Raw genomic sequence first — 15,606 nt, 5'->3', positions numbered from 1 at the left:
ATTGTTTTTATGTAGGTAAGACCACAAGAAGATTAAAGGACCGTATTATTGAGCATATATCTGAGATAATGGAGAGGGAATGATAGGAATGCCTTATATAGGAATATATCCTTATGTGGCAATCAACATAAGTTTAGATTTCATGTCATTGCTAGAGTGTGTGTATCCATGAGGGGGGGATGACCTTAACAATTTATTAGATTTAGAAGAATTTGAATGGATTTTAAGACTTTCAGCTGACAAGATGCCTGGCTTGAATGTTACTGTTACACTAAAGCCTATTTTAGTGAAATTACAACATTCAGTATTGAAATAATTGCATTTTAAAGTTTATGTATATATTTTTTTAAACACAAATTTTTATCACATGATCTTTGGCTGCAGGTCATGTGCTTTGTTGGCTTCTATTTAAATGTTTGATTTTATTTGTAACCTGTATGAGTATTGATAAAGGGTTTGTACCTGAAAGCTTTGCTATTAAACGGGTATGTTTCAGCGTATTTTAGTGTTTGCTTATTTCTATCGTTGGCAGCTGGTTGGACAATTGCAATAACCCATACCAGTGGTCTCACTGAAGCTATCAATAAAATTTCTCAGTGTAAAATCTAAAAACGTCTTTTTGTTAATTAAGTAAAAACAAAAGTAATACCATAAAAAAAGAAAGCAAATATGTATGAAAACTTTGATTAAAGGAAAACAATAGCTGATTGCTGAGTAAGACAGAGTGCAATTAGAAACTTAACTTGACATGGATATTCTGTGCTGAATCAAGGCCCTCTGAAGTTTCCACTTCACTGAACATTGTCAAAAAATATGGTTCTGTGTAACAAAGGAGTCAAATAGGGCTCTGTCTCTTCAACTTTTTACTGTAACCTATTCTGAGTTTTTACAACCTCAGGAATGGTTACTGATACAAGCAGGACCAGATACCAACTGAGTGAAACAGAAAGAAAGGAAATGAATTCACAACAGTATAAAATAACTTTGAAGATCAAGTTTAGTAAACACAGAGACAGCAAGTTAAAAAACTAGATAAAGAGCATGCAGTACACAGCAAAATCTTTCCAAGAGATAGGTGACATATTAGATAAACAGAAAATATTGTTTATTGGAAAGGTATTTCTCTTCCAATTCTGCAATGATGCCTTTTTAGCTTCAGTCAGGCAATTCCATAACAGTCTATGACATAAGAAAGGGCTGAAAGAAAGAAAGTAGGGGGAGAGGAAAAATGATTTCTTAGTAAAAATAATTCCAGGACTGCAATTGTATTTACAGTCTGGGGACCACAATTGTCTTTAAGTATCACATAAACAGAAGACCAACAATGCTTCAACTTTTCATTCTGAAAAGAAAAAAAAAAAAACATAATTCCCCTCCTTTCCCATTTCTTGAACAGACAAATTGCATATCCATTTATTTGACAACACAGTAGGATTGATAGTCTATCAGAATAAAAAATACCATTCAAAGCAGTTTCCATGTACACATTTTCCAAAAGTAGGATGAGGAATACAAATCACAGAGTAAACACATAGTTTTGTAAATCTCTGTATTTAACGTAACACCCCTTACAATAAATGGACTTTCATTAAAGGGATTATGGTTGTCTCACTACAGGGGATAAGAGATGAAACTCTACTGTTAAAGGAGAGGGCAGTTATAAGTGAAACAACAGGTTTCTCAGTTTACTGTTGTGTTCAAGATTGTACATTCAGTAGGTATGAGCTTGATAACTTGATAATAAACATAATACAGAAATTAGAAGAATCATGACATGCTATAGGCTACAAACTGATTAATTGTATATTTACATCAAAACTGTGCTCAACAAAGAAGCACATGATGCTGTCATCTTTGCAAGGAGTTATACAAATAATCATTACATAATTTATGTGAATCCAAATACCAAATGCGTGACCCTCCAGTGGCAATAAAACGAAAAGCAAAAGTTCAAAAGATCCACAAATCAAAGTGCACTCATAAAAATAATTGAAGTTTATTCCAACGAGTAAGCGCTTTCGCCAAAGGCTTCTTCAGACTCTTAATACAAAGAATAACACTGTGCAAATCACTTTTAAAAACTCCCTTATGTTTGCTATTGGACAATATCAGTTTGTTAGTCACATGTTATACTGTCTTAAAAAGACAGAAACTGAAAGATGTTGACATCGGTAAATGTAACAATGCTTTAAAATAAATGCTTCCATCAAAATATGTATTCAATAATCAATATGTCCATGCAATTATAAGGACAACAAACATAAACTCTAAATCATTCTAAAACTTATTATACATTTTACAAAATTATAAGTCGTTGCTGCATTTATTAAAACCTTCTAGCTTTCTATCACCTTGCGGTGTTATAAAGTTAAAATCCACAGATAAATAACGTACAAGATCGCATTTCACTCTGTAGTATCAGTACTAAGTCATATATAGTGGTGGTTCCAATACAACTTTGCATGTACCAAATAAATAACCTGACATAGTAAGAACGCTATACAAAGAGTAAAAGCAGTAAGAGCGTACCTTTCCACCAATTCAACCTAGCGAATAAAGTAAGCATTGCGATGTCCCTCAATAAGGAATCAAATTGCATCATCGCTAGGGAAAACCCTTATGTTCAAAATTGAGTATTGTTTTTTAAAAAATGCACAAATAAGAACCTCTTAGATTCCAAACAGAACAAATTGTTTGCGAGGTAAAAAAGTCTTGCTCTGCAGAAACTATATATATAATTACGTACAACCTAACTTTATGTGCAATAGTAGCTCAAAGTACGGAAAGCACGTTTAAAACATCTACGTGTTCATGAGCAAGGACAGTGTCTAAACTTCCAAAAAAAAAAAAAAAAAAAAAAAAAAAAAAAAAAATAAATACAAGTAAACCTATACTCACGCTTTACCGTGAATAGATAGTACATATGTGCACAATTATACCTTAAAAACATATGTCGGTCTCAGATTATGACATATTAAAATAAAAATATATGTACATTTGTTAAAGTATTCATTAAAAAATAATAAGAATAACAACAAAAGATGAGAGATAACCATAAGGCTACACAATGGGTAACAGATAAAAATAACACATAAAGAACACATAATAAATACACACAGGATAAGTCCATAGTGTAAAGCTGCACTAATTGGGTAAAAGCAGGTTAAATCATCTGCGTAGTCTTCTACTTTTTAAAAATGGTTTCAGTTGCACTTTATCATTAAGGCCTGGTGACCTATCAGACCTTAGTCTTATTATCCACCGTGTCTCTTGTTCTAAAGTTTTGTTGATTAAATCACCACCTCTAAAACCTACACAAACACATTGAATGACGCAGAATTTAAAATTATGATTAGTGCCTGCTACTGTATTGTGTCTGGCTAGGGCATTTGTTTCAGTACCTACTCTAATGTGATAAACATGTTCCCTAACTCTTTCCTTAAGTGTTCTGTTAGTTTTACCAATATAATAACCATTACAGGAAGTACATGTGGCCATGTATACCACATTTTTACTTTCGCAGTTCGTGTTAGTATTGAAGGTAAAAGTACGTCTTGTAACAGGATGCTCAAAAGTGGTATCTTTATTAATATAGATGCATTGTTTACAATGCCCATAAGGCACTGTGTTTTTATCATCTATAAGTCTGCTTTTCGAAAGATATTTAGGTCTACATAAAATGTTTCTTAAATTCAAATGGTTTTTGTAGGTTACACGAGGTGCTGGGCCTACTATCTCACTAACATCCCTATCTGATTTCAGTATTCCCCAGTGTCTATTCAGAGTTTTTTTCACCTCCAGGTTCATTTTACTGAAAGTAAGATTGGTTCTGATTTCAGTTTTTATAGGCGTTGGACTCTTCATATTACCATCATGTGCCATAAAATAAGGTTTTGCGGTACTAGTTCTTAAACACTCCACAGTTTTGACCATTTCCAATATTTCCTTTTCTTTGTAGCCCCTTTCTAAGAATCTATCCTTCATGTCCTCTATTCCTTTATCATAAAACTCTTGTTGTGGGTTCAACCTTGAAACTCTCATGAATTGTCCTTTAAGGACGTTCTGAAATACATGTCCAGGGTGCATACTATTCCTGTGTAGTATGTTATTCCTTTGGCATGCTTTCCTATGAATTGTTGTATTAATCAGGCCATTGGACATCCTGAATACTTCCACATCCAAAAAAGGTATAGTTTCATCTGAGAAATTCATGGTAAATCTCAAAAAATCTGTTGTGTTGTCCAAGTAAGAAGCGAAATTTTTTAAAGAGAGTTCATCACCCAACCATATAAGGAAGAGGTCATCTACAAAACGACAATACATACCAACAAACTTATTAAAAAGTGGATGGTCATATAGGTAAACATCCTCCCACCTTGCCATCACTAGGTTGGCGTAGCTATTGGCACAGGATGTGCCCATAGCTACGCCATCCTTCTGTAAAAATATAGTTTCTTGAAATGCAAAAACATTGTTGGTCAAGACAGTCTCAAGTAACAGGGCAATAAGATCAACTTTTTTATCCGAAAAATCGGAATGTGTCTGCAAATATTCTATTAACATTCTTATTCCTGTGTCATTAGGGATTACTGTAAATAAACTGACTACGTCAAGTGTCACAAAGAAGAAATGTTGCTGTTCACCTAAGGGTCGAGTTTGAGAGTATAAATCTAAGAGAAACTGTTTGCTATCTTTCAAAATTTTCTTGTTGTCATTGACTAAAGGTCTTAATACACTTTCCAAGTAAATGGATAGAGGTTCAGTGACCCAGCCCTGCCCTGCAACAATGGGTCTTAGTGGTGGATCTGTGCTGTTCTTATGGACTTTAGGGAGTCCCTGTATAATCGGGATTATGGGGTTATTCACCTTAAGGTATTCATAAAGTTGTTGAGTTATGTCCAGAGACATAACCAAGTCATCTAAGGTATTGTAAACACTGAACACCATATCTGTTAACTTGTCTTTGGTTAGTATGGAGTACGTATTACTGTCATCTAGCATTTGGAACATTTTGTTAGTGTAGTATGTGTCATCCATGATGACCACAGGGCCACCTTTATCAGCGGGTCTTATTACTATAGAACTATCATCTTTGAGTGAATATAATGCTTGTCTCTGCTTATAGTTCAAATTGCATCTATGTCTTGATGGTACTTTCTCCTGAAAACATTTGTATATGTCATCTTCCACGACATTACCAAATACTTCGATGGTTGGGTGAAGTTGAGGAACGTAAGTACTGTTAGGACGGTGCTTATTCTTATCTAAGTTGTCATCAAACTGTCCAAATTCTAACCTAAGTTGTAAATTCCGTATGAACATTTTGGTTTCTATAACAGTGTCCACTAAGTCACTGTTACAATGGGGGTACACCAATGGGACTGCTGTCTGACTTGTAAATCATGGCTATGCCATCAGCACTACTGTGGCACCTGGTGTACAAAATGTGAACAGAAATGGAGAGAAAGAAAACAACAAATATAAACTAATTATTGAAAACAGGATAGTGACAAAGGAAGGGAAGAGAGAAATAAGCATATGTATAGGACACATATACAAAACACTGGAAGCAGAATAACAAATGGCATCATCCTACTACAATACTAAAGCCACATATCAGTGCAGTGCCACTAAGATCACATATCATACAATATCTTTGTATGCTAGTAGGGATTATCTGAAAAGGAGAAACACAGAAAAATGCATTTCAACTAATGTGATATATTTGGCTATGTGCACGTCTTGCCATTGTTTTTATGTAGGTAAGACCACAAGAAGATTAAAGGACCGTATTATTGAGCATATATCTGAGATACGGAGAGGGAATGATAGGAATGCCTTATATAGGAATATATCCTTATGTGGCAATCAACATAAGTTTAGATTTCATGTCATTGCTAGAGTGTGTGTATCCATGAGGGGGGGATGACCTTAACAATTTATTAGATTTAGAAGAATTTGAATGGATTTTAAGACTTTCAGCTGACAAGATGCCTGGCTTGAATGTTACTGTTACACTAAAGCCTATTTTAGTGAAATTACAACATTCAGTATTGAAATAATTGCATTTTAAAGTTTATGTATATATTTTTTTAAACACAAATTTTTATCACATGATCTTTGGCTGCAGGTCATGTGCTTTGTTGGCTTCTATTTAAATGTTTGATTTTATTTGTAACCTGTATGAGTATTGATAAAGGGTTTGTACCTGAAAGCTTTGCTATTAAACGGGTATGTTTCAGCGTATTTTAGTGTTTGCTTATTTCTATCGTTGGCAGCTGGTTGGACAATTGCAATAACCCATACCAGTGGTCTCACTGAAGCTATCAATAAAATTTCTCAGTGTAAAATCTAAAAGCGTCTTTTGTTAATTAAGTAAAAACAAAAGTAATACCATAAAAAAAGAAAGCAAATATGTATGAAAACTTTGATTAAAGGAAAACAATAGCTGATTGCTGAGTAAGACAGAGTGCAATTAGAAACTTAACTTGACATGGATATTCTGTGCTGAATCAAGGCCCTCTGAAGTTTCCACTTCACTGAACATTGTCAAAAAATATGGTCTGTGTAACAAAGGAGTCAAATAGGGCTCTGTCTCTTCAACTTTTTACTGTAACCTATTCTGAGTTTTTACAACCTCAGGAATGGTTACTGATACAAGCAGGACCAGATACCAACTGAGTGAAACAGAAAGAAAGGAAATGAATTCACAACAGTATAAAATAACTTTGAAGATCAAGTTTAGTAAACACAGAGACAGCAAGTTAAAAAACTAGATAAAGAGCATGCAGTACACAGCAAAATCTTTCCAAGAGATAGGTGACATATTAGATAAACAGAAAATATTGTTTATTGGAAAGGTATTTCTCTTCCAATTCTGCAATGATGCCTTTTTAGCTTCAGTCAGGCAATTCCATAACAGTCTATGACATAAGAAAGGGCTGAAAGAAAGAAAGTAGGGGGAGAGGAAAAATGATTTCTTAGTAAAAATAATTCCAGGACTGCAATTGTATTTACAGTCTGGGGACCACAATTGTCTTTAAGTATCACATAAACAGAAGACCAACAATGCTTCAACTTTTCATTCTGAAAAGAAAAAAAAAAAAACATAATTCCCCTCCTTTCCCATTTCTTGAACAGACAAATTGCATATCCATTTATTTGACAACACAGTAGGATTGATAGTCTATCAGAATAAAAAATACCATTCAAAGCAGTTTCCATGTACACATTTTCCAAAAGTAGGATGAGGAATACAAATCACAGAGTAAACACATAGTTTTGTAAATCTCTGTATTTAACGTAACACCCCTTACAATAAATGGACTTTCATTAAAGGGATTATGGTTGTCTCACTACAGGGGATAAGAGATGAAACTCTACTGTTAAAGGAGAGGGCAGTTATAAGTGAAACAACAGGTTTCTCAGTTTACTGTTGTGTTCAAGATTGTACATTCAGTAGGTATGAGCTTGATAACTTGATAATAAACATAATACAGAAATTAGAAGAATCATGACATGCTATAGGCTACAAACTGATTAATTGTATATTTACATCAAAACTGTGCTCAACAAAGAAGCACATGATGCTGTCATCTTTGCAAGGAGTTATACAAATAATCATTACATAATTTATGTGAATGTTTTAACTGAAACAAAATGTAAATCCACAGCTTTGTAACTGGTAATAGAAGTCTGATACAGGTAGAAAATAGTGTTTGCCATGGTTTGAGAATGAAAAATGAGAAGAAGCTGACATTTTCAGACTGGAAACCTATCACTAGATTCAAAGAAAAAGAGAGTGGCATTAACCTGTGATGATTTAGACTGTTATTAACTGTTGATATGTAGGGTGAGGCAACATGCTATTCCATATAGCATGCAGGTACTGACACGAGATCTCAAGATGGGCAAGTTCAACTCACCTAACAATCTGGGTCGAAAGTGTGCTTGTTCCTTAATGTGCAACATACTTGGATTCCACAGAATGTTGTACGGGTACTGGTAAAATATGAGGGAGAACAGTTTTAATAGAATTACCACCTTAATTAAAGAATTCTTTAGATCACATTGTATAAATGGTATGAAATATTCTTTTAAGAATGCGCCAAGCATTGACTTGACTTCTACTACATTTTATATGTTTGACAGAGTTAGAATCCCTGACAAAAAAGAAAAACAGACGATCATATGCAAGATAAGTATTGGTCAGTTAAATCTAATGTCTGATGATTACATGTAGAGCTACAGACATTTTGGGATTAACAATGCAGAGTTATACTTTGGAAACAATCTAAGATGATGATCCAGAACAGGAATAGTATACTGGATGGAAATATGAGAAACAAAAGAGCATCTTCAGCAAACCCTACCATTTTATGCAAAATTCATGCTTCAACTGATCACATTTAGGGGTTTTCAGATAAGTTATAATGTACAAGAAAAAATCTAGACAAGTTAGAGTTTCCACTGTGTGATACCCTAATTTACATTAGAGATACATGAGATATATGCAAATGACCTCTTAAAGACAGCAAGTGTTTCAGCTATATGGCAGCATTGAATGTCCATGACTTTTTTTTTATTTTTATGTCTGTTATGGACAAATTCAAGCCAATAAAGCCAAACCCCGCTAGCTGTGGACACGCATGTTTCAGCCTTTTTAGGGCCTCAACAGTATAGCATAAGTGGACTGTGTAGCTAACCTTTAGAAACACAGGGTTGTCATACTGAGCTGATGTTCATAATCATTATGTTTCTGCATAATATCCAAACTAACAAACCAAAACAATGAGTAAACAGGTCACACAGGTGAACCAGTCAGTAGTAAAACTACAAGAAAAATCCAGTCAAGCTAGAGTTTTCACTGTGTGATACTTTAAACCTCTTGCATTAGAGGTACATGGGATATATGCAAATGACCTCTTACTTATGCTGTGCTGGTAAGGCCATAAGAAGGCTGAAACATGCATGTCCACAGCTAGTGGGGTTTGGCTTTATTGGCCTAAATTTGTCCATAACAGGTTTAAAAATAAAAAAAAAAAAGTTGTGGACATTCAAAACTGACATAAAGCTGAAACACATGATGTCCTTACTTATTGTTTTGGTTTGTAAATTCTAATATATAGTAAAGAAAGATTCAGCATTATACAGTTAGAACAAAAAGTGAGACAGACAATGGAGAACGTTGCTTATTCATAACCCTTGAAATCACAATTTTAATGGAAATATAACTGACTGTTTTAATATCTTTTATGCAGTTTTTGCATAATAATTCAAACAGGATGTTAAGGGAAGAGAGAGAGAGAGAGAGTAAAAGAGATACCATATTTCAAGAATCACAAATAAGTACATTTAAAGATTTTGCCTAATTAATGAGCAAAGTCATCATTCAGTGTTTTCTTAATATTACAAATATAATATGAAGAGATTTCAACCATGAATACTAAGCTCCTTTCTAACAAGGCCAAATTTTTGCCCAGTATTGATCTCATATAACTGCTTGATAGACATACACACCTAAAACTATTTCTTACAAGCCTTGACTTCCTTAAAAATTTCAGCCACCTCCAGGATATCAGTTCAGTTCATCCCCTCACATCCTTCACCCCTCAATTTTCCCTGTTCATCCTACTCCTCTACTTCAAGAAAATGTCACCAAAAGACATTGACCACTTGCTTGAAAAAAGACCCACAGATGCTCCCTCTGGCCAGATAACGTTTTTCACTACTAAGAATTTCTCACGGTACCTCTTCTCTACATCTATAACCTTTGTTAAATACAAAACATTGTTCCCAACATTTATAAATCAGCCTTTATTAAACCTCTTCCAAAAAACAGTTTAAACCTGAAAACACAACTTTTGCTGTGTCTACATCCTCCCAATTCTTGGTACAATACCATCTTCTTTTCATTAAAATAATTTATGCCAGATGACAACGACTGATCCATCCTGCATTAGAGATTATATTCTTCTAAACATGGATAAAAGCAACCTTACAGGGACACTCTTCATTGCCCTTAATATGGCATTTTTTACTGAGCATGAACTCCTGCTTCATTGCATTAAAGATATTGCCACCATCAGCAAAGGTGTAGCCTGGTTCCATGACTTTTCTGGCTAACAGATTACTCAAGGTTAAAAAAAAAAGGTTCATTAATTTCAAAAGCTGCCCGTCTCAATAAAGTTGCATGCCAAGTATCCATACTTGCCCATGACTTTTTTAAATATTTTTTAAACAACCGCATTACCTGCTTAACTTATCTCTGATTCGTTACAAACAGTTGATATCTGCTGGTACTGCCACTGTCAATTGATAATTCAAACCCAGCTGGAGGAAGACCTGATTAATCAACTATGAGTGATTAGTTATCTCCTCAGAAAAATAGGCTATCTAGTACCACTCAGAATTCCTCAGTATAACAGACTTTAACAGCAGCCCAATAGAAACATCTACATTCTTGACATACCTTATTTTATGGCCTGGAAAAAACAATCAAAAAATTAATTTACTACAGTTTTAGGCTAGGAAAATCACATCCTGCTTAAGCAATCCAACTAGAGCTGATACATGCAAAGGAGTCCTTCTAGCCAACCTAATATGGTCTTCCTAGCATAGCCTCTGCTTATAAGAAAATCTCCTCCACTTCATCAAATAAAAAAAAAAATGTTTTATCCTAAACTCGCCCGCACATGAGCACCATTGAATTACCCGCAGTATGTTCTTTGATGAACACAGACTGCACCTACTCTTAGGTTCACTCCTAGTAAGTACCCTGCAATCAGACTCATTCTTGCCACACTTTGCCAAACTATAAACAAAACACAAAGTACATACTCAGAAACCTCTCCCTAATTACCCACCTAAAAATACCTCAAACCAAACTACACTGGACTGACTATTCTTTCAACATTCTTGTACCATGGTGATGTAAATCCCTCCCACCCTAACTAAAGGAACAATTCTTATTTTCCACCTTCAGAGTTCAACTCAAAAAAATATCTGCATAGCATATATGAGTGTACTTGCTTCAGTACTGGCCAAATCACCTAAACACTTGCTCATATATAAACGTCTCTTCTGTCTCTACCTCTCTCGTTTTATATACTCTGTAGTCACAAAGTGTATCCTGAACCAAGTGTTCAAATGATTATCTCTTGCCTTATTGGTAGGTTTGTGGTCACAGTGTTGCAACTGTTTATCTGTGGCTATACACACACACATTTTTTTTCAATATTGTAACTACTGTCTTTAAAGATTTCTCATTCCTGAGATGATATCTGCCCAGATTGTATATGCAAATGGTCAGTTGTTGGCGGTGTACTACCCCATAAACAAATGCAAACAGAAAATAAACAAAACAAATCCTGTAATGCATTTCCTGTCCAAAATTTCTGATCTGGAAGGAAAACGCTTCTAACAGAAAACTCATTGCCTGGATGCCCCAGAGGCAGAGGAACGTTACTATTTCCCTTGTACAACTAAGAACCCACAAAAGCTCATGACATTCTAAGTTTCCACAAACCCACTCATGTATTCTGTAGTACCTGCTCTAAAACTAGAAAAATGAAACTGTTTTCACAGGTTAGATTAAATATTTACTAATTCCAGGATTAAATATTACTGTTTCTTTAAATATCATATTGAGATTAAGAGCAGCTAAATTATGAGAAGGTTTCATTCTGAAACACTGTTTAATATTTTTTATGTAGGTAGGAGAATGAATGACATTTATATGTATATATATACATATATCTATATATATATATATATATATATATATATATATATATATATATATATATAATAATACTGTAATAATTTTTTCATAATGTGCATTTTTCATGAATGTTTGACCAAATCAAGGAGGTAGGGGAGCCTTCCACAGACAGAATGGGGGCACATTGGGCATCTCCCAAGCTTCTACCTTGAGGATACTACAGCAGTTTCTGGATGACATTTGACATGTGTAGATCAAAACATCTATTTCCAGGTCTTACATCAGGACCCAGCCTGAGCTATGTGTGTCTTTTATGGGACTGCATGCTTCCCTGAGGTGCGTGGTGTGATAAGTTGCACCAAAGTTGCAGTTAGGGCCCTGTGTGGTCCACAGGTGAGTGGTATAGCAATACGAATGACTACTATTCAACCAGTCATCAGGCTGAGCATGCTACACAGGGGTATATCACCAACATCTCTGCACAGAATCCTGGCAGTGCACATGATTCCCATATCTGGGATACTAGCTCACTCTACCACCCCCTCTTGCATGGTAGGGTGCCCAGTGATCATCTTGTTGGTGAGTGGAAATATCTTTTTCTCTTTTCTGATTTCATTTAAGCAATTATTCATGGTAAAATGTATTCATGAATACTAAACCACTTTTTCTGTGTTTGTTTCCCCCATTTTATCCTTCTTTTTTCCTCTTTCAGGAGATGCTGGCTATCATCTAGTGCCATGGCTAATGACACCAGTGAGAAATTCAAGTGGAGCTGCAGAAAAAAGCCTTAATACAGCCCTGTCCAAGACCTGTGTCATCACTGGGAGGTTCTTTGGCCTTCTAAAGAATTGGTTTAGGTACCTAGAGAAATCTGAAGGTACCTACTCTTCAGTATGACCCAGCTACTGCATGCAGGACGTTTACTGCATGTTGTATTCTATACATAACCCAGCAGAGGTCTGTTGGGTAAGTTACCTTTGCTGTCACTGCAACTCCCAGTTGCAGTCCTACTATAACTAATGGTAACATGCCAGCAGCATTAGTAAGGGACCCCATGCAGTAGGCTTGTTCATGGCATATGGCTGTGCAGTTAAAGAGGTGGCATCTAGTCCACAACTGTGGATGATGACCTTCAGGTTAGAGTTTCCTTTCTTGTAAAAAAAAACAAAAAAAAACACATAAAGTATACTTGATGCATGCACTAGTATCTGTGGGCTATGCTGTGACATGCAATGTCTACTGTCACTGTTCATCTAACATGCCTTCTCATGTTCAAATAAAATGGTATGAAATTTGTTGTGTTTGTTATCCTGACTAATTACAGTACTTTCTTCCAAAGCACTTGTAGTTTCATGTGATCTGAGTCCTTGTGTCTAGACAGTTACCCATCCTCTTGCACTTCCAAGACTGCCTCTTGTTTGGGTCTGGTCAGTGCTAACTAGTGTACAAATGGAGGCAGCCATAGAAGCTGTTCCTGCGACCATAATACGCCTCACTGTGGTCATTGTATTATCCCAACTCTCTGCCATTTCCATATATTGCTGTAAATTCTCATCTATGCCCAGCGGACTCTGCTCATTTCCACCAGACTCTCTGTGACAGTGCTGTGAGCCCTAAGTATGTCATGGCACATTTGCTGATGAGCAGCCAAAGCTTTATGTGTTTCCTGGGGTAGCTGTGACAAATTCCTGCACCTGACTCTGATTTGTAAAGGCAGTCACAGTGGACACTGTTACCTCTTAATGTCAGCCATTATCCTGGAAGTGTTTGTTTGGGTTTGCAGATACTGGTTTAGAGGTGCAGGGGGTTTCTCCCTGTACAAGCTGGACTGTAACATCAGCATGGTGCACTGTCACTTCCCACAGAGTTACTAACATGTTATGGTGTGTGTGATCCTGCATTTAAAACTGGGGACTGTGTACAATTTTATCATCATCTCCATCAGCTGTTCTGCTGCTGATATCCTACAAATTTATTGGTATAATGGAACTGTTTGTTTCTGCTACTGACCCTCTAAAAATGATCTGAATACATTACTGGTAAAGAAATAACATACACTATATTATGCTTAGTAAGCAGGTGTGAGAGACACCGTATGTATTGCCTTCTTTGTTATACTGTGTAGTTATGGAAATTTCACCTGTTAATAGAAAGGATGTGTTTAATATAATCATTCCATATCAGCATTCAATTCTATATATAAATATATATTACAATCTTTAAATCAACATTCTTGAGTAGATGCATGTAGCTGCTGCAGACATTGGTAGCAGCCAGTGTCCACTCCACCTCTGATTATTCCATGACATTACCTTTTGTGTCATAGTCATCCCCACAAATCTACAGGAGGTATTCCTCATCTACTATTAAGGGGCTATATGTTGGAGGCTCCCCAATAATGCCAGGGACAACTGCATTCTGCCTTACCTTAATTTTAGCACATCCTATTATATAATTTGCCCTCTTCTGGCATTGTGCTAATGTGCAGTTTCTTTTACTGACTGCATTAATGCCCATTATAGCTGATTCCAGGCTTTTGTCCTGCTAGCTTGTTTGGGCTCCCCCTTTACCAAACAGATTTTGCCATATTCTTGAGGACTGTTATGAAGATGCAGTTTTTCTTATGGTTGAAGTTATCCTTTCTCTCCCTTGGAATATTTATTTCTGTAAAAATCACACCTTCCCTCCAAAAAAAAAAAAAAAAAAAAGAAAAGAAAACATTACTAATGCTGCTATACTGGATGAGGCATGCATAAATGATATTCAGGTATAACACCTGAAAAAGGTATAAAAGGCAAAGCACAGCAGCAGCAGTAGCTATTGTAACTAATATAAAAAGATGATTGCATTACTGACATTTATCTATCACATAATGCAAATGAAATGTGAATGTATTCACTATAACAGCATGTAGATGAGAAAGAAATGTAAAACCAAACTTGCCATTTATAACACTACATGGTCTAATATCCCTGCTGGTTATTAACTGAGTTTGTTTAGGGTGATGTCACACCTCAGAGTGACTGTTACTAAACCTACGAACCACAGCCAGGCTCATACTTCTTCATTCTGGCTCTGCACTTCAAATGATGGCATCATCTGTAGAGGCACAAGACCACACACCAAGCTGGTTAGATAAGAACACAAAGATGATGTGGTCAACAAGCTGAATGAGTCATAGCTGGATAAACTCCAGACATGCTTTAGTGGTAGTGAGTGGAAAAAATAAAAATCTGGCAGGAGTAGGGGAGCACCTATCTTCCCTGAAAGGGATCATCACCTCCAGCCAACAATGCCATCACAGGTACGATGACCTATGGAATCATAGGCCCAACCATCAGGCCAAGTAGGTTGATCAGGTAGTGGTGAGAAGGCCAAAGTTCTACAGTAAGTATTATTTTTTTTTTGTTTGTTTGTTTATAATAAAGATAAAAATAAGCAATTACAATGTTGCACATTTGAAGGTAAGAAAATATGTTTCTACAATGTTATTATAATAATGCAAAAGAAAGCGTAAACTGCATATGTACTCAAATATATGGAAACTTTTTGTGATAACATAATTGTCTGTGTAAATGTGGAATAACTGCAGTGGTGGTGCTGCGGTAGCGTTGTCGCCTCACAGAAAGATGTCCTGTTCGATTCTCAGCTAAAGCATCTTCTGTGTGGAGACATGCATGAATGGGCGTACCTTCGTTGAAGGTTGTGTGTCAGGGCTGGCAACTTGACACGTAAAAATCTGCTGCCAATCATTAGCAGACCGGAGTTCCGCTGTGGCGACCCCGGAAAAGCTGAAAGACTCAAAAAATCTATTAATAAAAACACATATGTAAGACTGCATTTATTTTTCTATAAATTACAGTATACATCTGCATGAGTACACC

At 35.8% G+C, this 15,606-nt stretch overlaps 1 protein-coding gene across 11 annotated transcripts in view; it reads right to left on the bottom strand.

Annotated features, from left to right (window-relative positions):
• Positions 1–15,606, bottom strand: part of LOC122791844 — a 2,266,858-nt gene that overhangs the window by 330,549 nt on the left and 1,920,703 nt on the right. Inside the window, exon 14 of one of the 11 annotated variants that reach the window (XM_044059815.1) lies at positions 7,926–8,001. The exons of the other annotated variants lie outside the window; for them this stretch is intronic. Within the exon in view, the coding sequence (XP_043915750.1) occupies positions 7,958–8,001 (44 nt within the window). The 3' untranslated portion in view covers positions 7,926–7,957. The remainder of the gene's footprint in view (positions 1–7,925; positions 8,002–15,606) is intronic. 11 annotated transcript variants of the gene reach the window in all.

This window comes from Protopterus annectens, chromosome 17.part0, assembly GCF_019279795.1.
Source record: "Protopterus annectens isolate FY-2018-M chromosome 17.part0, PAN1.0, whole genome shotgun sequence".
Lineage (NCBI taxonomy): Eukaryota > Metazoa > Chordata > Ceratodontiformes > Protopteridae > Protopterus > Protopterus annectens.
The sequence above is the reverse complement of the archived record's forward strand: the minus strand, read 5'-3'. Positions and strand labels throughout refer to the sequence as shown.